Below are 24,176 nucleotides of genomic sequence, written 5' to 3'. Positions count from 1 at the left end.
GGATTGATTTACTAAAAATGTAAAAAAAAAATTTCGTTGTACTTGAATATTTAAAATACTTATAGTAAACTGTATAGCTCGTGTCAAGTAATGCCAAGGCCATATTAAACTAAGTGATTTTCCAGTTTCCATTTTCAGTAAAAACACGCTCAGTCACATTCGAGGTGCATATGTAAACGTTTTAATTTTTCTAAAAAGTCATAAGTACCAATTGCTTATGAAGCAATTTAAAATTTATTAACAGGTGTTAAAATCTATTATCGTCTGGCAAATAAATGTTTGTTACGGTGAACAATGGTAACAGTTCGTAGGGCTATAGTAATCAAGGTCTACAAGTTTGCGTGTTGAATGTCAACATTTTGTATACATTCGTATATTAAAAAAGATCATCAATAATGCATTATTGGCAATTCTGTTTTTTGCAAGTCTTTTAATTTTACAAGTTAACTCAAGTTGTAATAAATTTTAAAATATCAAAAGATTTTACATAATAAATTCAACTAAGATGGTATAATTTAATAAGTAATTAAAACAAAAACGCATTGTAGCTTTGGATCTCTTTGTTTGTAATTAATAGTAATTGAGTGCAGGCGCCTTGTCCTCATTTAAGTCTCAGCAACAATCAAATTCGGCGACATGAGCTGCATCGTAATATTTATGTAGGGACACTAAAATGAACGGGACTTTGGCAAACTTGCGCACACGACGGCCTACACCCAAGTTATAGAAGAATGCGTTTTTACATCATTAATAATCTTCGAAAACTTGAATAATATTTATTTTGTTTTTAGTTATATTTAAATCGATATTAATATAGTAAACCCTTAATCTTAATTACCTGTAATTATTTTTGTATGATATGTGTGTGTGAGATAGTTTCTAGGTGAATAATATTTCTTATTAGTGAGTTCATTACCTTCTAGCTTATGTTACTAAACCATCAAAACTTTCCTCTATTCTCGTCCGGCAAAACTTATATATTTGTCTAACTTCATACAATAAACCAAACCCATAACTGCAAAAATTTGTACTGTAATTAAAAAAAAATTAAGATAAAAACATTTCTGTGTCTTTGCGATTTTAAAATTTATGCTTATTTTTGTAATATAAAATGTCGATTACGTGAATTGCCACCGCTTACTCTTACAACTTGGGCCAACGGTCGCCCTCTAAACAGGCTTTGGAGGCAAAACTTGTGTTTGTTTACAGTATATTTTTATAGATATCAACCTGAATTATGATATTACTTCAAATTACTGTCGTGTCATTTAAACGATTGCATCTGATTGGTCGTATAACCTTTTTAACGCATCTATAATTACATTTTCGAATTAAATTTTTTAAAATCGATTTTGGATCCGATTCGAAAAACGTTTCAAATTAATCGATTTCGGAAAGTTTTTTACGAGTACATTATGAACTCTGCAATTTATTCTCTTTATTATAAAGGGTTATAATCGTAAAGTTTTTTTTGGGTTTGATAACCAAAATATCGTGAACACTTTTTTGGCTCAAATTTTTTAGTCGTACATCAACAAATTGTACTCTACATACATTTAAGCTCCGTTATTATTTATTTAGTACATACTTATCTTAATATATATAAATCTCGTGTCACAATGTTTATCCTCAATGGACTCCTAAACCACTTAACCGATTATAATATAATTCGCACACCATGTGCAGTTCGATCCAACTTGAGAGATAGGATAGTTTAAATCTCAAATTACAGTCGCAATTTTAATTTATTGCTAATTATTTGTCTGTTATTATTTGACAGTCACAATTATCTGTTAACTCCAAATGATTCTAACAGATGTCGATACCTTTCGACTGGGTTGAATAAGTAATCAATAGATGGCGCTGCTATGGTAAATCTACGAACGCGTCATATAAGCTTATGAACTGCGCGCGGACGGAGTCGCGGGTAAAAGCTAGTAGTATATAATTATAAGAAAATAATTCACCTAGATTATGAATTAATCATTTTATAAGAATCCCTTCAAATCTAAACACTATTCTGGTCACAATAAACTTAGAATCGCACCTTGAATATATTTCATGGCCGTGCCCATGTAGGGGCAAGTCATTGATATTTTGATCAAAACAAAACATTGTTTGACTTTCTCATCAATATATCTGTCTCATTCGAATGCGCCGGCACGCTCGCGCCACCTATGGGTCGTAGGCGATGGTCCGATTGTAATAATACGTGAAGTAAATATTAAAATTATCCATAATAAAATGACCCATCAAGTCACAATTTAACTTGCGATCATGGACCTTTTCAAACTTGTCGATGAACTTGTATATCCATTTCGTAAAGAACCGCCGTCTTTTGCGCAGCGACAAACGGAAAATAAAGTGATAAATTATTTAAAAAAAAAGAAATACTACATCAGTGACAAATTTCAGCGAGATCCATTCATCTGTTCTGGAGATACGTAGGAACAAATTTCCATCCAAACATTCGCATTTATAATATTAGTAAGATGTAACGCCTTTTGAATTGAAAAAGTCTTTCGTTTACAGGGTTCATAAAAAAACGTGTCATTTTTATTACCCCATACAACAGTTCTTTAAAATTCTATTAACTAATAAACACTGGCAAGTGATGAAAATTGTGAAACAAAATAAAAAACTAAATTTGTTTTTTCTATTCTCAAGATTAGCGTACACTAACAATTGTATTTCTCCAGTCAATCTGCAACAACTTTCATTCAACTTCGTACTAACAAATAAATCAGTAGTCGTGTATTTATTTGCAAACCAATATTGCTTGTAAATATTATGAAAACAATAAATTCATCGGCGGAAACTCTTTGACGCGAACAGAACTAAAGAAAGGCAACACTGTGCAATAGTAAACAAAACTCTGTTTACTATTTCTTGTTATTTTCAGCTTTATAAACAGATGGGAATTTCAGTGGCGCTTTTATTGTTTACAGTTTCTCATTCTTATTACGATTGGTATAAAGTTCAAAATGTTGGTTATATTTTAATGAATCTTTGTTATGAAGAAATTATAGAGCTCAGCGCGTTGACGTAGGTCGCGGACATCTGGAGCGTTCAGGGGTTAACAACTGTTTTCAAGTTTCGTTTTATTATTACGAATGTCTTCGCCTGCGCCATGTCTGGCCGTCAAGTTTTAACGCCTATTTTAATTTAATGTTTGCTTCTGTTGTCTGCACTGCACTAAATTAAAAAGAATCTCCCCTGTGTAAACACGAGGGGAAGGGAAGGAGAAGTTACTGGCTAAAATTCAAACTGTGATTTCTAACTTTATCCAATGGACACTAATCAACACTAACCTAATTTTAGTCCACTTTCCCTTCCCACTTTTTCCTTATAAGGATAGTATGAGAAGGTGAAGTTGATTTGACGGAGGAAAAAATGCATTGGAAGAGAAAATATGCTTTTTCTGTGCGTCTGAAATTGTCATCCGTCTAAGGCGAATTCTGGTGGTCGATGGCTCGTTTCCCACTTTATGATTTAAAAGAAAAAAAAATCGAATAATACATTATTTTTGTGTTCAGGGATAAAGAGAATCATTATCTAGCAATGTTCTCAACTATACCATTACCTTTAAAAGTAAAGTGTGTTGTTGACTAATATAAGTGTATATACGAAGTATAGTGTATATGATGTTCTCTCGTTTTGCATCATATAACTAAATAAACTTTCATATCCTCATAAGTGTTCCTTGTTTCAGTAGGAAGCAAATAAAATACCAGATTAATATATGCACCAAAACATCGAGTGTAAATTAATAGTGGTACAAACATCATTCAAAACAATACAAGTACAAAAGAACAGTACAAAAAAAGAGAGTCCGATGCGCGCCCCGAGATCCCAGGTCACTCACCTCTGTCCGGTAGCTCGGCTACTTTTTAATCGGTATCTATATTATCATTTTAATATGTATATTAAATTGGTTATTCTTTTGTTATTTATTGATTTATTATAACTCATTTATTTTGTGTTTGAAGTACAGTTGATAATTTTTCTCGCTTACAGAGGTTTCTTACTAACTAGAATTTCTCGCGTATAAAGGTTTATCGCTTATCTGTAAATTAGCAAGTAAGAAAGAAAGAAAGAAAGAAAGGAAGAAAGAAAGAAAGAAAGAAAGAAAGAAAGAAAGAAAGGAAGAAAGAAAATCTTTTATTTCTACACAAAAGATATAAAATCAAAAAAGAAAAAACACACACATACAAGTGTGCCTTAGCAAGTGTAACTTAGTACAATAGTGTGGCAAAAGGGAGCCAGCTCAGCAAAGCAGGGACAGACTAAACTGCTTCTGCGCTGATTTTCAGCTGGCACCTTTATAAAAAATAATTAGTAGTTAGGTACTTAGGATAATAACTGTTCTACAATAAATTTGTGCTATGACAAGTTACTATAGAATGAAAAAGGCCTTGTTTTCAACAGTCGTTAGATTTTAAAAAGCATTAGGTTTATACAATGTCTTTTAATTATTACCACTATTTGTTAGTTTGTTATTCCATGAATTTGAGTTATAGTAATTTTGTAAATATTTTAACTTTTTCAAAATAGTACTATCAGTACGTTTAATGTTATTTAATGCACTTACTTCCATAATATAAATAGAGATAGGTCAAGCCACCTTAATTTTTCTACCACTTACATCTTACTAATATTATAAATACGAAAATTTAGATGGATGGATGTTTATTTGGAGGTATCTACAGAACGTCTGCATGGATCTCGCTGAAATTTGGCATAGATATAGAACATAGTCTGGAAGAATAGATAACCTACATTTTTTTAAATAAGCGCGGATGGACTTGAGGGTGACAGCTAGTTAATATTAATTTTGTAGTCAACAAAAAATTAAAATCTTTAACTTACATAGTTACACGACTTGATATTTTAAATGTAAATAAAGTATTGAAATATAAGATATCACATCCCTTAATTACAATTCATATTTTTCGATAACAACAAAAAAAAATCTGAAATCGCTTCAAGAAATAATCAATTAGATTTAACACTCGGTTGTCAACGATCCCAAGCTATTAAATATGATAAATCGTTATCCATACTCTAATAATTGTATGGAGATATTCAAATTTTAGTAGCGAAAAAAACTTAATTTTAGATTCAGAAGCTGGGGTGACTTTTTGTCTGTTTTAAAGGACAGGTTAAACGATTATATTTTATTCATATTTATTCGAAGGTAACATGTTGATAGAATTTAATGTTTTATTTATAAAGCTTCTTTATAATAATACTAAATGTCGCCCGCGACTCTGTTTGCGCGGCAACTCAACACGTAGCCTATGTGTTCTTCAAAACTATGTTCTAAATCTGTGTCAAATTTCATCAAATTCCATTGAGCCGTAACTGAGTTACCTTCAAATAATCATCCATCCATCCATCTAAACATTCGCATTTATAATATTATTATGACTAGATGTCGTCCGCGACCTGCCCTGCGCGGCATTTAAAATACACTTAATAAGTAGCCTATTTGTTCTTCCAGACTATGTTTTACATCTGTGCCAAATTTTATAAAAATCCGTTGGACCATTCCGGAGATATCTTCAAAAAAACACCCATCCATCTAAACATTCGCATTTATAATATTAGTAAGATTCTATCCGAAAAAAAGTATTAGGTATCTAAATTAATCAATGTTCATGATGATGAATCAAATCTAACTAAAATCAAATGAATAATGAAATTTTAATCTAGGTATATATATATAAAAGAAAGTCGTGTTAGTTACACTATTTATAACTCAAGATCGGTCTGAGGTAGCTTAGAACTAGGAACTTAACTTAACTTTTAACATAGGAACTTTTTTTATCTTGTGTGCATTTTTTTTCTTCCGCGCGGACGGAGTCGCGGGTAAAAGCTAGTTGATGACAATTGTTTGTTTGACCGAAATCATATGACTTTATATCGTTTTTCTTTCTTTTGTTATAATTAAGAAATATGAATACCATTTTTATAAAACCACAATCGTCCAGAATAAGCAACGTACGTGCTGCAAATGAAACAAGCTGTCGGCGAGCTCATAAATCAATTTCAGTCTGTGACAAGCGCAGCATTAGCGGGCTTCAGACGCTGAGCTTTACTTTGTTACCCCCTTGTCAGATCCCGAAGTGTAACACGTCAGGTTTAAAGAAATCGCTACTGGTTTTAATTTTAAATTTTAATGAAACAAATTTAAATACTTTTGAATAATAACAAGTGAAGATTTTTTTTTTAATTAACTCATGAATTTCTTTGTCTGTGTACCTTTTACTTTTATTTGGAAAAATACGTTTTCAACTCCACTCATTATGAATTACTAATAACAAAGATACACACTACTAGTAGAATAGAATAGAATAGAATAAACGTTTATTGCCACACAAAAGAAACTTATGAACTAATATTAAAACAAAATGATTAAAAACGTGGCTAAAGGTAGCCAGCTCAGCTGATACAGGGACGACATCGGCCCTCCCTGAGCTGGTTTTCAGCGGGCCCCTTTGCTCTCACAACATTTGCACTTAGTTGGTAGGGTAACTAAACTAAATAACATAGTACCTACTTTGTCATCAACATTAGCAAACTATACTTTTTATTGTCTTTAGTAACCTTTTTACTATTTTTTAACCCTGCTACTATAGCCAGTATTGATATTTTTATTTTCTTTCAATCTAATAGTTGTTTGCAATTGCTTAAAGTAATCAGTAGGTACCATAACACGTGTGATCGTTTTAAACTTGTATAGTTACAATACATTACATGACAGGCTCCTGTGCCGCTCGTCTCAGTTCTATTCTGGTCGACAACAATAAACTAAGGCGATATAAGACGCGTATAACTTGTTAAATGATACCCTAATGACTAACTTAACGATTCAAGCTTTTTACTATAAAATACAATCATTGCTATCTGCTTAAATAATTTCTGCTACTAACAAAGTTCCAAATTCACACATTAAAAATTTACTAATTTTTGTATAAGTGGTGGCCTTATGGATTCAACTCTATGAGTATGGTCGTAAAAGTTCTTTATCCTAGTGATATTTCTTCAAATTTAAATAAACTAGAACGCATAAAAAGTTAGCAGCCAATCTTCAGCATTAGGACACTACAAGAAGAAGTAATGTGCATGTTGATTGAGGTTTTGTTAAAGATTATTTGAAAATAAATAATTAAAAAAAAAATGATAGAGAAATATATCAATTCGAAATAAACACTTTCCACTTAGATTTTAAGACTTTAAAATAAATTTTAGTTGTTTCAATAGAGTGTCTCTGAGTTTATTTTTAATTTAAATACACCTAAGTTGAAGTGGCCACTTCATATTGTCCATATGCCCACAATTTGTAGAGGTTGTGTACATAGAGCAATGCAACACCGTCGTCAAATGGTAGTCATTGTATTTGTACTCGGTGTGGGTTACCGATTGAAAACGATATCGAGATTTGTCCAGTATACGGTAACCTTAATATGGATATAACTTTTTAAATAATTATAATATTTCCTGTAATTCTCTGTCTTAAATTTCGATTATTTTTTTTACAAATATTAAACATTAAACATCATTAAACATTCTTTAATGTACATTTTATTTAATAATACTGTAGTAGTGTAATAATGACGAATGGATTTAATTTAGTTTGTCTATTTGGAAAGAACAACCACAGGAATCAGCTTCTTAAGTTGCTTTGATAGGTCAGTTGGAGCATTTATGTTACCTGTTAAAGTGATCTATGATTTACTTCAGCCAAAAGTCCGTATAACAAAACTTTCCAGGTATAGATGTTAATGTTAGATCTAACTTATTTGAATCTCCTCAATATTTTCTACTAATTTTTATTATCTCTTATAGAATGTCCACATAATACTATTGCTACTGTTGGATACGTTTTGGTTTGTACATTCAAAGATCTGTTTAGCCTTTTAATGTAAGATTGTTGATATTCAATTCGGGTATATTTATTGATTGAATTACAAAATAAACTCTAACTTTTTGGATATAAATATGGGATTAGAAATTGTAGAAACGTTGAATTACCGTCAAAAAAGATAAAAGTTACTGTTTAGGTGTATTTAATATAATTTCGATTTATTTTATCACATTACATCAACTATTCATCATCATCATTAGCTCACTATACGTCCCCACTTAGGGCCTCAGAGCTTACAAGTTAGGGGTGACTAAGCCATAGTCAGACACACTGGCCCAGTGCGGTTGGTTGACTTTAAATATATCTATGAATTTCTTCGCATATATTGCAATACGATGTTTTCCTCAACCGTAAGAATGTCGGGATTCGAACCAATGACCTGCAAATTACAAGTCAAATAATTAACCCTTGAGCCACTGACGCTCTAACATTAACAACATCAGTTTTTATTTTATTATTATTTAAAAAATTATTAGGTGTTTTTTCGATACCAAACTATTTTGCACATAGTATCCTTCATTGCCTATTTTTTTTTTCTTACCAGGAACCTTAACTTTGTATTTCATGGTTCTATTTCAACATTTGGAATCTGTAATAATAATGTAATGTTGTTTTTTTAATAATAAATTCACAATAGACCCACTGCAATATTTGTAAATTAACAATTATTTAATGCACCTGCTTTCTCTACCTTTGTCTACTTATTTCGTAACACAAAAAACCCTAAAAAAAGAAGAAAAAAAACTATAATTTCGCAAACAACAAAAGCTTAGCCCACTTTACCCTACAATTGTGATTTTAACAACGGGATTAGTTATGACAACAGGTGTTCTTTTATTATTACGATACATTAGTTTACGCATTAAACTAAAAAAAAAAAACTAAGCCTTCGAATCATAATCGGTATACGACAATGATTGCTATACGTCGAGAAGTAACACATCTGTAATAATTTAGTTATCAAGTAAAAATAAACCTTATCACGTCCGTATAGAGCTTAATATTGAATAGTCTTTATCATACATTTATAACGTTATGGAATAGAGTTCAATAGAGGTCGTTGGTACTCTGGGGAAACTAAAGCACAGGTGTCCAGCGTTCGGCCCGAACGACTGAGATGGCGATATCGTAAATTGCGTTGTCAGAAAGAGACGCAACCAAAATAAACGTTGAACTTGTTTACCGCTTTTTTCTTTTTTTTTATTCTCTCCCTAGCCTATGTTCGTGACGGATCTTTTTTTTTTATTTCTCGTTTCGTTTTGTTGGTCTCTCGGTGTCTTCTTTTTGTATTATTCCGTGGCTTTTAGCTATGTTTTAAACTAACTTGACCAATTAAAGTTATACACTGTTTATTTTATCTGTGGTCTTCGAAGGCGAGTTGGTCGGTCTTTTGCGAGACTTTATAATTATACGCATTCATAAATTATTTCAACTTTGTAATTATTCGAATACTATTTTATACCTGGAATTCTTTTTTTAAACGATCAACGTTACATTCTTTTATTAATGGCCAGCATTTTATCTTTAAAATCCATCAAATTTTTTATTTATCAGTGATGTTTATTTTTGTAATCATTTCATTCTTAGAATCAATTTAAACTGCATTATGTTACATTGAAAGGAATATCTTAACACAGAGTATGTAACAATTAGAGTGTGTTGAATCCTGAAGTTTTGTTTTTAAATTAAAAATTAAATAAGTTGTTCTGAAAATTTGTGTACGCACAAAACACAAAACTAAATAAACTCTCTAACTATCTTGCTTAATAATTTATGGATCAATTATTGGTTTACACGAATATTACGAATATAGTCTTAAACAATCAAGTACTTCAACACGACTGTAAGTTGCTTAACAATCGAAGTGAAATTTTGAAAAAGACATTTAGAAAAAAGATTCAATAGTAACAAGTTCAGCAAAAAAAAAAAACCTTGATACGAGCGTGCAGATGGTATAATGCAATCTCTGATCATATTGACATATTTAACATGTCAGCATTTAAAATCAAACAATTTTTAATTACCGTTTCTTCAGTGCATGACTGAGAGTACAAGGGACTTTGTGGATTAGCTTAAAAAAGACAACAAGAAGTGAATTTCATTACCTGCATTTACACCTATCTGTGACAACTTTTAATAAGCCTTAAGTTTATATTTATATCAAAATTAAATTATAAGTTAGCTGTAAGTTGTCCAAATATTAAATAAAATAAAATAAAATAAATGACAGATCTCTTTTCATAATTTAGTACTAATATACTCAAATAAACAAAGCTTGTCTCAGCGTGGTACAAACTAATTGTGGTATAAAAATAACTCCCCGAGTATTAAGATCTATTATTTGAGGATTATGAGGGATTTTATCACCCTAATATTGGCGCCGAATCGTATTAATTCAGATTAGTCATCGCTTCTATTGTCATATTAGAATTATTTATATACTAGCTGTTGCCCGCGACTGCCACCGCGCGGAATTAAAAAAAAACGTAATAAGTAGCCTATGTGTTCCAGACTATGTTCTACATCTGTGCCAAATTTCATCAAGATCCGTTGAGCCGTTACGCAGATACCTTCAATCCATCCATCCATCTAACATTTGCATTTATAATATTAGTACGATTATTACAAAATTTGTTATTTGAACTATTTTTATTGAGTTACATATGGAATTAAAAGCTAATGTTTTCAACAACAAAACACATACGAAATATCATTAAGACAAACAAATTATTAATTTTACATTAGTACGAAGGTTACATGAATAAGTCACACTAAATACAAACATATACGTAAATTCATAAAAAAATGAGTTAACATCATTTTTTATAAAAAAAGAAAATATTAAGTTAAATTATTAGTATTCATATTACGGAATATTAGATATTAAACATATAAAATTATTATTTACAACATTCGTAACCAAACACAAACCAAATAACAGTATAGTCGTGCAACTCACACATAAGTCTTGTCAACAGAATTAACACGCACACATAACCGCCGCGTAAAACCAGTAGCCGACCAGTTTATACGTAATAGAACGGTAATAATCTTGATATTGTGTACAGATAGAATGTAAATATATTACTTATGTTATAAATGAGAATGTTTGGATGGATGGATGTTTGTTAGAAGGCCTGAATGGTTCACGATAAAATTTGGTATAGATGTAGAACACTAGAAGAACACATAGGCTACTTATAATCCCGGAAATGTGTGCTGTTCCCGTAGGATGCGTTCAAATATTTAATAGATAACTTTGCTTCGGTTGAATACATTTCTATTGATATTTTTCACAGATATTGAACATGGTCTGGAATCACATGAGTTACACTTTTGTATACTGCCCAGACGAAGTCACAGGTCAAAGCTATATTTGTATATATTAGGTCCTTACATATGAAATTGGCGTTTTGTATGGGAGGAACAAAAAGTCGAATATTTTTTAATATAATATATTTAATTAATCAAAGTATGAACCATTATTTTTTATGCACTTTTGCCATCTCATAGGTAGTTCATTGATCCCTTTACTAAAAAAACCAGTCGGACGGGAATCAATAAAATCTTTGAAGGCGATTTGGACTGCCCCATCGGAGTTGAATTTTTTCCCTTGCAAGAAGTTTTCCAAATTTGAAAAAAATGGTAATCTGTTGGAGCAAGGTCCGGGGAGTACGGAGGATGTCTTAGAGTTTCCAATTAAAGCTCTTCTAATTTAGTAGCCGTCTGATGCGCAGTGTGTGGTCTAGCGTTGTCGTGAAGCAGCAGTGGCGTGGAGCGATTGACCAGCCTAGGTTGTTTAGCCGCTAGCTTTTCCATCATGGTTTGCAATTGCTGACAATAGACATCAGCCGTAATAGTCTGGCCAGATTTGAGAAAACTGTAATGAACAATACCGGCACTAGTCCACCAAACGCTTACAAGTAACTTTTTTGGGGTTAATTTTCGCTTGGGGCAGGATTTGGCTGGCTGGCCAGGATCCAACCATTGCGCTGAGCGCTTCCGATTATCGTAAAGAACCCATTTTTCATCACAGGTAATGATTCGGTTTAAAATACCTTCATTATTGTGCCGGTTTAGTAATGTAACGCAACAGTCGACGCGCGTTTGCCGGTTTGCTTCAGTCAATTCGTGAGGTACCCACCTTTCAAGCTTTTTAATCTTCCCAATTTGCTTCAAGTGAATTAAAACAGTTTTATCACTAACATCGCAGCCTGCAGCTAACTCGGACGTGGTTTGCGATGGATCCGCTTCCACAATAGCCTTCAACTCTTCATTATCAACTTGAGTCTCAGGCCGTCCACGGGGCTTGTTCTGCAGATCGAAATTTCCAGAACGAAAACGTTGGAACCAAAAACGAACTGTGTTTTCTTTTGCAACACGACCGCCATACACATCATTCACCCTTCGAGTCGTTTCCGCAGCACTAGTGCCACGGCGGAACTCGTACTCGTAAATAATGCGATATTTTAAGTTTTCCATTTTGTAAAATGAGTGACGCAAACAGAAAAAAACAGAAGAAAAAAAACAAATGAATGACGGTCATCGAACCACAAATACATGAGTCTATAGCTGTACAAATTTGAATTTGGAATTCCTTACCAAAGAGGAGAAATTCGTGATTAAAGTGGCCAGTACGAAAAACGCCAATTTCATATGTAAGGACCTAATATTACCTTAGTTTGAAATTGATTGAAACTTTAGAATTTAATCTCTAACTGTGGGTTTCTAAAACTAAAATCTCCATTTATAACATTTCCATTTAAATCGTACCTTTGTCAAAACATGACAACTGAGTTTAAACGGATATTTTGATCTTGGAAACCCACGGTAACGCTCATTGTTAATTTCGTTTTAGTAACTTGATTTCGAACAAACTTAAAAATCAATAAATAATTATATTAACTGTTAATATAAAGTAAAAGTATAACTAGGTAAATTAGAATTGAATAACGTACCTTAAATTATCAAATTTATGAATATTAAATTGCCAAAATAAAAGCTCTAGGCGTCTGAGTAATATGACCAATTGTAGTTTTCGCTCTACCTCAAGTATCATAAATGTCTTTTATAGACAGATCACTACAAAGTATAAACCCAAATGTCTATGGCAAATATTAGTTCGTAAATCATAGATAAATGTACAATCGCAGTATGGCCAATAAAGGAGATAGGAACATTAAAGTTAAAAGTATTTTTTTTTACAACCGTACCAACTTGATGGCGAGTCGCCTCACACTCTCGTCTTCGACACGTGGTATAAGAAAGAGAGAAAAATATAAACCCTTTAATTTATGCCACGATAGTACTTGTATCTTGAAAATAAAATATCATCTTATACTTTTTTGGGTCAGTGGCCGCGAGTGACGTGCTTTGTGCGGACTTATCGATATGTTCTTTTATTTTTTTTTTCGTCATTTCAGATTAAGTCGACGTTATTACTTGTTATAGCGAAGCACTATCTCTTATGTTTTCATGTAAGAGATAACAATCGCTGTGATTTTATTCCGAATATTAAGTGTTTGAAAATGTTCCTGTGACATGATTAGAGTTGTTGACGCATTTCATCTTATAGAGTTGTTATTATTGGTAACTATATCACTGTTATATCTGTAAGAATATAAGCCAAAAAGATCGATATTCTAATAGTAATCACTAGTCAAAAGCTCGAACGGAAGCAGTCCGCCGCCCACGCGAGCCGACACATCACAAATCAAACCATAGACTCTCACTTTTGAGTTTTTATGAAGATCGTAAAAAAGAACCGCATCGTTCAACATTCGAATGCAATACAGGAATACCACAAAAAAATTTTGGTACCACCGAAATAATAATTCAAAAGTCGGCAACGCGAGTACGCTTGGAAACCACAGCTACCTGAATTAACGTTCCGATACGGGCCGAAATATCACAGAGTGCAATAAAAATTTGGGCGGGAAAAGTCGGCGGCCATGTTAAGTAATGTGCGGTGGACCACAGATAATTTGTTTATGCATATACGGGCCTAAATTTCGAAATTGATTGCTCGTTCGCCGGTGATTGGATTGTCTCAAAATTTATTGAAGCCAAAAAGTTTCAATTTTAAATATTCATTTTAGAATTCATATAACAGTGAACGACTGACGAATTATGTTCTTTACGAGATTTTAAAAACAATTATTGACGAAGGAAGCAATGTAATTTATAAGACTTCATACAAATTTATCAATTAAAATTAAATTTGCTTATTCTGTTTCTATTTACTTAATTCCATGATAACCATCTTAATATAGACACAACTGTCAGTAACTTCCATTTGTTTTAATAGCTTAGAGCAGCTGTTTGAGATAACCAGACTTTTGTTTTTGTCATGACAAGTGGCCATCGTAATTTAAAACCGTTATAATTATTGTGACACTATTATGGTGCAAGTGTTTACAAATAAATAATGCCTTTTACAGTAACTTTAATAATGTTTTTTTTTATTATAACTTCAAAATAAATAATAGAATCTAGTCTTCAAAGATTTAGTAGAAATGTTATAACTAGCTCTTGCTGAAAGAATGATGTACCTGGAGGATTATGCAGAGTAACGAATTTACATTTAGCATTGTTTTGACAATTTTAATTTCCGCCTTACATTCATACTCTTAAATAATCCTAAGGATACTGTTAACATAACTTAACACAAAACAAAACTAAGGAAGGCCTAAGAAAAGTATGGATGGATTGAATGGAAGAGGATATGTGTAGTAGTTAAGGAAGTAAATTCAGATACGATGGTTGATAAAGATGTTTTTATATCATAAGGTGGCAAAAGACCGAGAAGCCACCTGAATTTGCCGAAATAGCGTAGCGCCCGCTACCCATGGACACTGTAACTCTAAACGACGGATGAAGGAACACGCAGAAATATAAAATTTCCCTTCTCCGTCAAATCCATGTTCACTTTCAATCCATTCTTAATAAGAAAATTGTGGAATGGGAAAGAGGACAAGAAATGGCTCCCGCACCACACTCATCAGACGAAATATGGAATTGCTTCTCTTGATGCGTCTGCTGTGTGGTGGTGTTATTTCAGTGGGCGAGTCGGCCAATTACTGCAACAGATGTTGTTGTTACCTCTACCACTGTAACTGTGTCGACCCTCTGCAAAGAAAGTAACAAGTCGCCTACAACAATAGTACAATTTGTGAGATAAATGATGTAAGTTAGGACAAGTGAAATAGATCTAACTTTAAGTTAACGTCACGTGCTCGTTGAATGACAAACATAATTACTTTAAAACAAATTACCATCAAAATGGTCGCGTAGCGCGGTGGCTGAGTTTACAGGGCATTGTTAACGCTCTCCATCGCTAGAGAACCGGTTGAAAGCGTGTTACTATCCAATAATGGAGTTCCATGGTCATTTGAAAAAATTAAACAGCACATGTTGTGGCTACCACAAAGTTATCGTGTTATTTTTAGAAATGTATTTTTAAAATTAATACACCTGAGCAACATTTTCAAATAAGCATCGAGGACAAGACTCTTCTAATTTTATAATCCTTATATGATCCAAAGTTAATTCTTTGATTGTAGTCTTACTAATATGTATTATAAATGTGAATGTTGAGATGGATGGATGGATGTATGTTTGTTTGAAGGTATCTCCGAAACGGCTCAACGGATCTTGATGAAATTTGGCATAGATATAGAATTTAGTCTGGAAGAACACATAGACTACTTATTACGTTTTTTTAATTCTGCGCGGACGGAGTCGACAGCTAGTAGTTAATGAATTGCAACTGTAGTATACTTCCTACTGGACTAAGATTGATCACAGATAGTGCTCAGATTTAGCTAACTGTACCTAATATTTTCTTCAAATGAGCAACTGATAATATGGAATATAATTATCGACAATCAATCAGTGAACAGTAAACTGGCGTCTAAATGACACAAGCAATTATTGTAACATAAATTCAAAAGCTCAGTTCATTTCCGAACGCGGTCGCGTCCAGACGTCCCGCATTGTATGCAAATACGCTTCAAGCCTCAAACTTATTAATTATTGTTGAGGAGCGAAGTCGTGAATAATGAATAGTTCACATGAACATGACTCGGTGCGGACGATGCCTTCCGAACTGATCTGAGATGAATCTTGTCTTATAACACGATAACTTCCGAATAAACATTGACTTCTATGCCTGAGAATACAGATGACGTGAAACGTACACGTCTGAAATTACAAAATTTCATTTGTGACTTTGTGATCATTGCCATAGGTCTTATTACTTTGAGTTTCAACTGTCAAAACATCTTATCATCATCCTATTACCATTGAAAATAATCGAGACAACAATCTGTTTTTAAAAAGAGCGATTCCTTGGTAGCTTGGTAAGTAAAAATTTGCAAAATGTACAAAATTGTAAAGATTTTTATAAGGGCAATATCACGATCTAGCGCTCTGCAATGTCTAACAAGACTATCTTAATTAAGACAAGTGACGTCTACTGATAGATAAATAAAAACATCATCTTGATTTGCTCGTTATGCTCAGATTAGTGAAAAAAGATGGCACAAAATTTAATAAGACCATCTATCCGTATTATTTAGTCTTTGTCAGATTTAGTTGGGATAGTTATATAAGAAATATTAATGCCATTAAAAATCAAATGGCTATCAATTCAGTAGTCGAAGTTATTGCTCTCTCCGGATCATTAAATAAAGCATCATTGTTACTTGTCTATGGGAAAAGTGATGGTTTGATCACATACATAATGATACCTTCATGATTTGGTATATCACAGTAATAGGGTTCGACTCTACATAATTCAAGAAATATATTGGGACATTATGTTCCAATATATTGTTGGTATATTATAATAATAATAATAATAATCTTTATTTCAAGCAACAGATACAAGCTCATTATTTAGTTAGTAGGATACTTACGAACTATGTTAGTAACAATAATAACAATACAATGCACTAGCGAGTATAAAAATAATATTCCGAATATGGGGGATATTTTAATTATTTTTTTATATTTTTTTGCGCATTTGAGTAACGTTAATTCTGGTCCTTATGTTTATGGCAAAACAAATTTTGATGCAAACATTATTGGATTTAAACTGGAAACAAAATAACACACTTCTTGTTATGACCGAAATCTGAAATTCTTCTACTGTTTACCTTAATATGAACTTTAAAATGTTCTTGCTAGTCTTTCTAGCTTACATTTTGGGATTGTCCATCAAAGTCCTAACTAAATGGACACCGGTAGTAATATCTACAATTAACTATAATAATAGGTAATTGCTATAAACGATTTTCTCCTTTATAAATTCATGGCTACTTTTTATTTAACAATTTGGGTACGTTACATATCTCATATATCTTCTATACCTTCGTGTTTACCATTGTTCATCAATGGTCTACTCTGTAATTTAACCATAATTGTTTAATACGTGAGATAAGAATTTATAGACACACTTGAATAGTCAGTAGGTATAATTTTTTCTATTGTTGTTCCAATTGTGTACCTTTCTTTTTTCACTCCATTCGATATTTATTCATAAACTGCTGTAATTATAGTCGCTAATATTTCTCCTATTACTAAATCTATGACACCCTAATTATTGGTTAATTAATGATTCTGATTGCTGCAGAAAGACTAGTAATACAAGTGCTATTATGATTCTTCTGATTTTGGCAAATAATATGTTCAAACAATTGCACATCAAATTAATTGTTTTTTTTCGATTGTTATATATTGTCTATTTAAAAGATACAACAGTAATATTAATCTAGAAGAAAATAAAAAAACCACTACAGGAGTCAACAGACCATAATAAAACCAGAGAGAAATTATACACCGCAAAAGTACACCGGTAAGAAGTAAGGACGATCGATCCCTATATCAACTCTATTTATAAGGGCCATCAAGTAGCGATGCCGTCGTCTTCCGTTTAATTGTTGCTAAAGACTTAATCCTATCCCCGACTAGTATAACTGTTCCGCAAACCAGTTTGCTGACCGCACAAATGATTACAGTGATTCCAAAGGCTAGTACGTGGCTCAAGACGTGTGCCTACCAGCGAACAATCTCAAGCCACTGTCTTAGCCTCAGGGTAGCTTCCTATTAATTATTAACTAGCCACTTTGATTATAGTACCTTTCTTTTTATGTTCATCACTAATTTTGATCAGACTTTTTGTGAGTCTCTAAATTTGAAACGTTTTTTTATCTGGTTCAAATTAGTGTTTTGATGCGACTCTAACTCTGTCTATACAAACTGCTTTTTGAGCTTTTTGATCTTTTGATCTTTTAATTATGCTGCTCTGAGACTTGGGGATCTTATAATCTACTAGCTGTCGCCCGCGACTCCATCCACACTGAGTTAAAATAAAAAAAACTTAATATGGGTATCAAACATATATAGTAGCCGATTCTTAGACCTAGTGTATATGCATATAAAATTTCATAAAAATCGGTCAAGCCGTTTTGGAGGAGTATGGTAACTAACATTGTTACACGAAAATTTTATATATAGCATAATCTATAATCGTTACGAAAATACAAAATGTAATGTTACGAATTGTTCGTTCTGTGTTCTGACTTTAAAGTATTCAAGCTTAAAATCTGATAACAAAAACTCATTTTGTAACCTGTTTAAAACCGACGTACATTTGATACGTTTCACCACCATCCAGAATAATCCTTATTGTAATATGAAATAAATCTCACGTATTTAGGTTAATCCAATAATGCACGAATGAATGACTTTGAGATTGAGAAGATTTTTGTCGTTAATTTAAATAAAGAACATCTCTATGCTTTGTCTGTTCAGAATAGGATGCGAATGATCAATCAATTAATCATTCGTTCAGTGATCGTGTTTTGTTAAGTCATCACATTTTTTTCTATTGGATTCACATCGAAGCAAGACAAAGGTGAAGTCGTAAGTCCATTCATTCAGTATTCGGACGGTGGTCAACGGCGTGTGAAAATAATACTATAAACATTGATTCCTATGGGAATTTCTTTTATTTGAATTGTTGTTAATCTCCGTTAACTAAGCTGTTTGGTTAAATGAAAGGAAAGAGGATCCGAATGAGTCAAGCAGATATTGTACAGTTTATTTCAATGTAAATTAATAGTTTATATACAAACAAACATTATTTACGAAAAGAGGCAATAACACAAAAGTATTTTTGTTCGTAAGTACAATATAGAATATTGCGAATTAATTGGATAAAAATGGTTTCCACAAAAGTAATGTAATTCAAAAAAGTTTATAGTAAAAGCTTAGCTTTTTATTTACAAACTTTTGAAATGAAGTGTACAAAGATTTTAAAAGACATATTAAATAGGATCATTCACTTAAAGTATTCTTAAGTAAGGTTTTCATTGTTGCATCGTCCATTCGAATGACTGCCGTCGATTCGTGATTTACGACCGCAGTAAAGTTGACCGTTTTATAGTGTTCAACGTTTGAAGTTCGATTTCTTACACCTAAGAGCATACTTTCGAAAGTATTAAAGACAGTTTATTTAGCTGACGCGGTTACATTTGATAGGTACACTTCGAGATATTGTTAGCTGTGTAACAACTGTGATTTTTTAAATCTCGAATCTTGATACCTTACTTAAATTATAAATGCGAATGTTTACATGGATGGAAGGATGTTTGAAGATATCTCCGGAACGGCTCAACGGATAGTGATGAAATTTGGTACAGATATATAACATAGTAGAACACATAGGCTACTTACTAAGTTTTTTTTTAATTCCGTGCGGACGGAGTGGCGGGCGACAGCTAGTTCTGTTATGTTAATAATGATAATAGATATTTCTCAAATAATACATATATATCTAACAACAATTTTCAGCCACTACTCGATGTACATCAGAAATATAGACTGATCCCTATATTATTTGCTTACTAAGTTCTTTTCAATCTTTCTTTCAATCAGTTTATTTTTATAAAGAAATTGTAAGATGTTATCAAAATCATTAATACGCTAACTGCTACACAGGGACGTATTTAAAAATGAAATACATTCCTTGTAAATATGCATAAGTTGTACACCTGTATTACGCGGCCGAGGAGGTAAGAAAAAAGTTCTCCTGTTTCGATGTACATCACGACAGCTTACTGTGGATTAATTTACTACATTATTACAAAATGAAATGTTTCTATGTCTCCTATGCGATTCGGTATCTTTAGATTTTTTATGAAAATTTGGGAGAATGTTCAGAAGACAACAAAGAGAGCCAAAAAAATGAAAAAAAATGAAACTGCTCTATGCCTTTTTTGGTGTTATTAGGATTACTAACACTTTTGATGTAATTTTGACTTTAAAATTTTAAGCATGCTGGGTTCTGGTATTAATTAATAATTTAAATATAGTTTAAATCAATAAGTGACTTAAATCTGTTAATATTGTACACAAACAGTTATTACTAACATTGTTGCGATAAAGTTCAAAAAGCTTTCGAATTTGTTCAAAGTAAATCATGATTTATAAATCTCAAATCTATTACACGCACGAGAGATAATAAAATATAACGTAATAACAATAGCGTATACTAAACCGGAATACTGACGTAACATAAAACTGTCGCCTAGACTTTGCGGTCAGAACCGAGTGGCGCATCCACAATATTCTGAACGTTGCACTTTAGAGAGGGACAACGTGAACCGACCTCTCTGTCCACCGCGGCCGGTCGCTGCACGTGCGCCACGACAAAACGAGTTTTGCCCGCGGACGGCACAAGATTTTATTAATTTGTGTTTCTTATACATTCTGTATATTACTTCCAACGGATTCATGCTATCCTGGTACTTGGTCCATCGATTTCATTGATAACAAATTGCCCCCTTTGTTCTGTCTCGGAATCTCGCTTCACTTTTTTTTTTTTTTAAGCATACATTTGTCATGACCTTTTGATTTCTAGAAACAATATATTTTACATGTTTATTATTCAAGCTATTTGTGGACCAATGAGATGCTACCTCGAATTTTAGATAGAAACAATATTACAAGTATAGGTATGAGTGGAAACTGGATCGACTTAAGTTCAACATTAAAAGTGTCCATTGGTGATGATCATTAAATTAAAGTTTTTCACGAAATTTTATAGCGGTTGGTTTGAGAAGACGTAAAAAAGTTACTGTTAGTACAAGGTTAATATCTAGATTAAAAAATAATATTTAACTGGCAGAACAACCTAAATACCATCGCCCATAACTCGCTAAAAATAACACAGCTACACGCCCGCCCACGTCATGTTGACAAGCGCGTTTGACGTGTAGGTGAAATGGCGCTAATAAACATCTGATTTATACTCCAACAACATAAGTATACAATATACTATTTTGTGACAATGGAAACAAGGAGATAAGCGATATAATAAAAAACATGTCCAAACGCGTTTGCAGTCAGACAAAGATACGTCACGTAAGTAATTGGTATGTTCGCTAGTAATGTTACCTTCAAAAGTAATAAACGTCGTTACTAAATAAATATCCACTACTAGCTGTCGCCCGCGACTCCGTCCGCGCGCAGTTAAAAAAAATGGGGGGGGGGGGTTATGAAAATGTTGGCCGATTCTCAGACCTACTGAATATGCTCACAAAATTTCATGAGAATCGGTCAAGCCGTTTCGGAGGAGTACGGGAACGAACATTGTGACACGAGAATTTTATATATTAGACTAGCTTTTACCCGCGATTCCGTCCGCGCGGAATAAAAAATAGAAAACTGGGTAAAAATTATCCTATGTCCGTTTCCTGGTTCTAAGCTACCTGCCCACCAATTTTCAATCAAATCGATTCAGCCGTTCTTGAGTTATAAATAGTGTAACTAACACGACTTTCTTTTATATATATAGATTAACGTAAAGTAAGACTACGGCTTAGAATGAATCGCATTAACTTAAAACAATTTTTTTTAACAATTTCATGAAGATAAAAGTGTAAAACATCGTCGAAATTTTATAAACACTAAATTATATTTTTCTTTTACAGATCGTCCATACTCCGAGTCTGATATCGAACGGCCAGTACCTCCTCCGCAGCCATGTAGAAGATCAGCCTCCTCTCCTCCTCTAACCTTGACACTGGATTCAGAACTAGAAGACGATGTATTCGTCAGTCCAAGAACGAACAGTGGAAGCGATCCCTTTTCCACAACTAATCTGGAGATATTCAGATATGGCAGTCCGCGGACTCCCGCAGGGTTACTTCTTAGCCCAAGAAGGGAGAGATCTTTTACATTCTCCGTGACAAGTGAGAAGCACTGGAGGGACAAGGGAGGGACGGACGTAGCTGATGGAGTAGCTAGCGCGGACGTGGTAAGTATTTTAGTTCTGCCCCCGTATTCAAAGTTTAACGCATCAGCAAATTAATTTTTTATAATATTACATTGAAAACGTAAAATTAATATTCGAATGCTTGCTAATTTAACGGATCAATAATAATTTAATTATTTACTGTTCAATTAATTATTGAACTTAAAACGCAATAGAAACCGCAATGTTGAACCATCTTCACTGTTTAAAAAGTTACGGTCATAGATTAAAATACCTAACGCAGACAGGTTCTAAAGTTAAAATCTCTAGTCTTATGTTGAATACAATTCACTCACTATGTCTTATCGTATTATACATATGAGTTAGATAGTCTTCCTTAATTTTAAAAGTCTTTTGGTAATTATGTTCTCTAATTTTACTATCGCTTCTAGAATTGTAATCATCTATCTATCCCAATTTAAATTCTACAATCTTACACCTCTAGATGACGTTACTGCGATGACGAAATAAACGTCATTAATAATACATATTATTATGATTCCTAAAATCACATCTGTGTATACATTTTTGTTCTATGTGACAAACAAAAGTTAACAATATTAACGTAAATAAACGCTCGTTTGCGGTTACAAGATACGGTAATAAAAGCAAAAATAGTACGTAATGTGTGAAACATCGCAGAGTCGGGCAGAATGTTTTGCAAAAAACTCGCACGTGCGAACCTTTGTCCCGCAGCAAGTGAATCATGTGTCGATGAACTACGCATTATGTTTACTACGGATTATTACTAGATTGATGTGTTCGTAGCTTAAAATATACACACATAAAACAGCCATCGAATAAAGCAAGAATAAAACAATCCAATCTTTACGACACGTACCTATAGTTTAAAATTAAATATAATTTTATTTATTTAAACTTAAACTGATTTCTTGAATAAGTAACTCATATTTGCAAATACTAAGTCGACTTATAGGACTCGCCTTAATAAAATAAATTCTCATTCTTCCACAGAGTAAAGGCAAATATTCATTAATAAACGGATTGCTATTCTAAATCATCAGGCGCTATAAAACTCAACAATAAACTGGGTCCAGATGAAATAATCTCAATAAAATTGTACAGTAAGACTCCTCTCGATCAATGGATTAAATTATACCTTATACAATACAATTATATTGTTAATGTAACTATAAAATAAAAAGTGCTGACTGAAACAGGAAATTAAATCTCACCGAATGCGCACCGGTTTACGCCCAAATAAAGTTTAGTGGGCGAGTGTTTCTTTTGGCAGTTGAGTTGGCTCAGATAGAGTGGAGAGGGCTGTTTTTAATTCCGTAATCTTCTATTTCACGTAAAGTAACTTTATACATAAATAGTCTAAAGACACAGGTGGGCACAGTTAATCGAAAAGTTAACTTCGTTAATCGTTAATTCGTTAATTAAAAAATTAACTTCGTTAATCGTTAAAGCGTTAAATTATCGAAAATTTAACGCAAGTTAAAGTTAATCGTTAACAGTTAACCATACCAAAATTATACATACTAATTTCACACGTATGTGGCGACACTTGTTTAAAATAGTAATTTAACTATACATTCTATAACACATTAGTATTAGAGACAAGTATGAATGCCTATATTCATATTAATAAAAGCCTGTCATTGCAAAGTGTTCCGACAAATGTCTACAAGTTAACAGTTGGAACAAGTTGTAATTTCGCACGTGTACTAAACAACTATTTTTGATACAGTTTCGGAAAAATGAAGCAATTTAATAGAAATATAAAAACACAATAAACTCAACTAACTAAAATGTTTGGAAAATGGCGCCAACCGTAGAAGAATACAAACAGAGATTTTTTTTTTGTTTTCTTCACCCATTCTGGGTAGGCAAAGGGAACTATACCCAAACAGCCAAGTCTTCAGTAGATTATTTTTTTTGATATGAAATGAAAATTAATGA

The 24,176-nt window shown here is 32.7% G+C and overlaps 1 protein-coding gene across 1 annotated transcript in view; it reads left to right on the top strand.

Annotated features, from left to right (window-relative positions):
• LOC106707917 overlaps positions 1-24,176 on the top strand; it is an 89,321-nt gene that overhangs the window by 46,168 nt on the left and 18,977 nt on the right. The window contains exon 2 of the mRNA XM_045682152.1: positions 21,928-22,253. Within this exon, the coding sequence (XP_045538108.1) occupies positions 21,928-22,253 (326 nt within the window). The remainder of the gene's footprint in view (positions 1-21,927; positions 22,254-24,176) is intronic.

Source organism: Papilio machaon, chromosome 18, assembly GCF_912999745.1.
Source record: "Papilio machaon chromosome 18, ilPapMach1.1, whole genome shotgun sequence".
Taxonomy (NCBI): domain Eukaryota; kingdom Metazoa; phylum Arthropoda; class Insecta; order Lepidoptera; family Papilionidae; genus Papilio; species Papilio machaon.
Note: the sequence above shows the minus strand (reverse complement) of the source record. Positions and strands in the feature narration are given on the sequence as shown.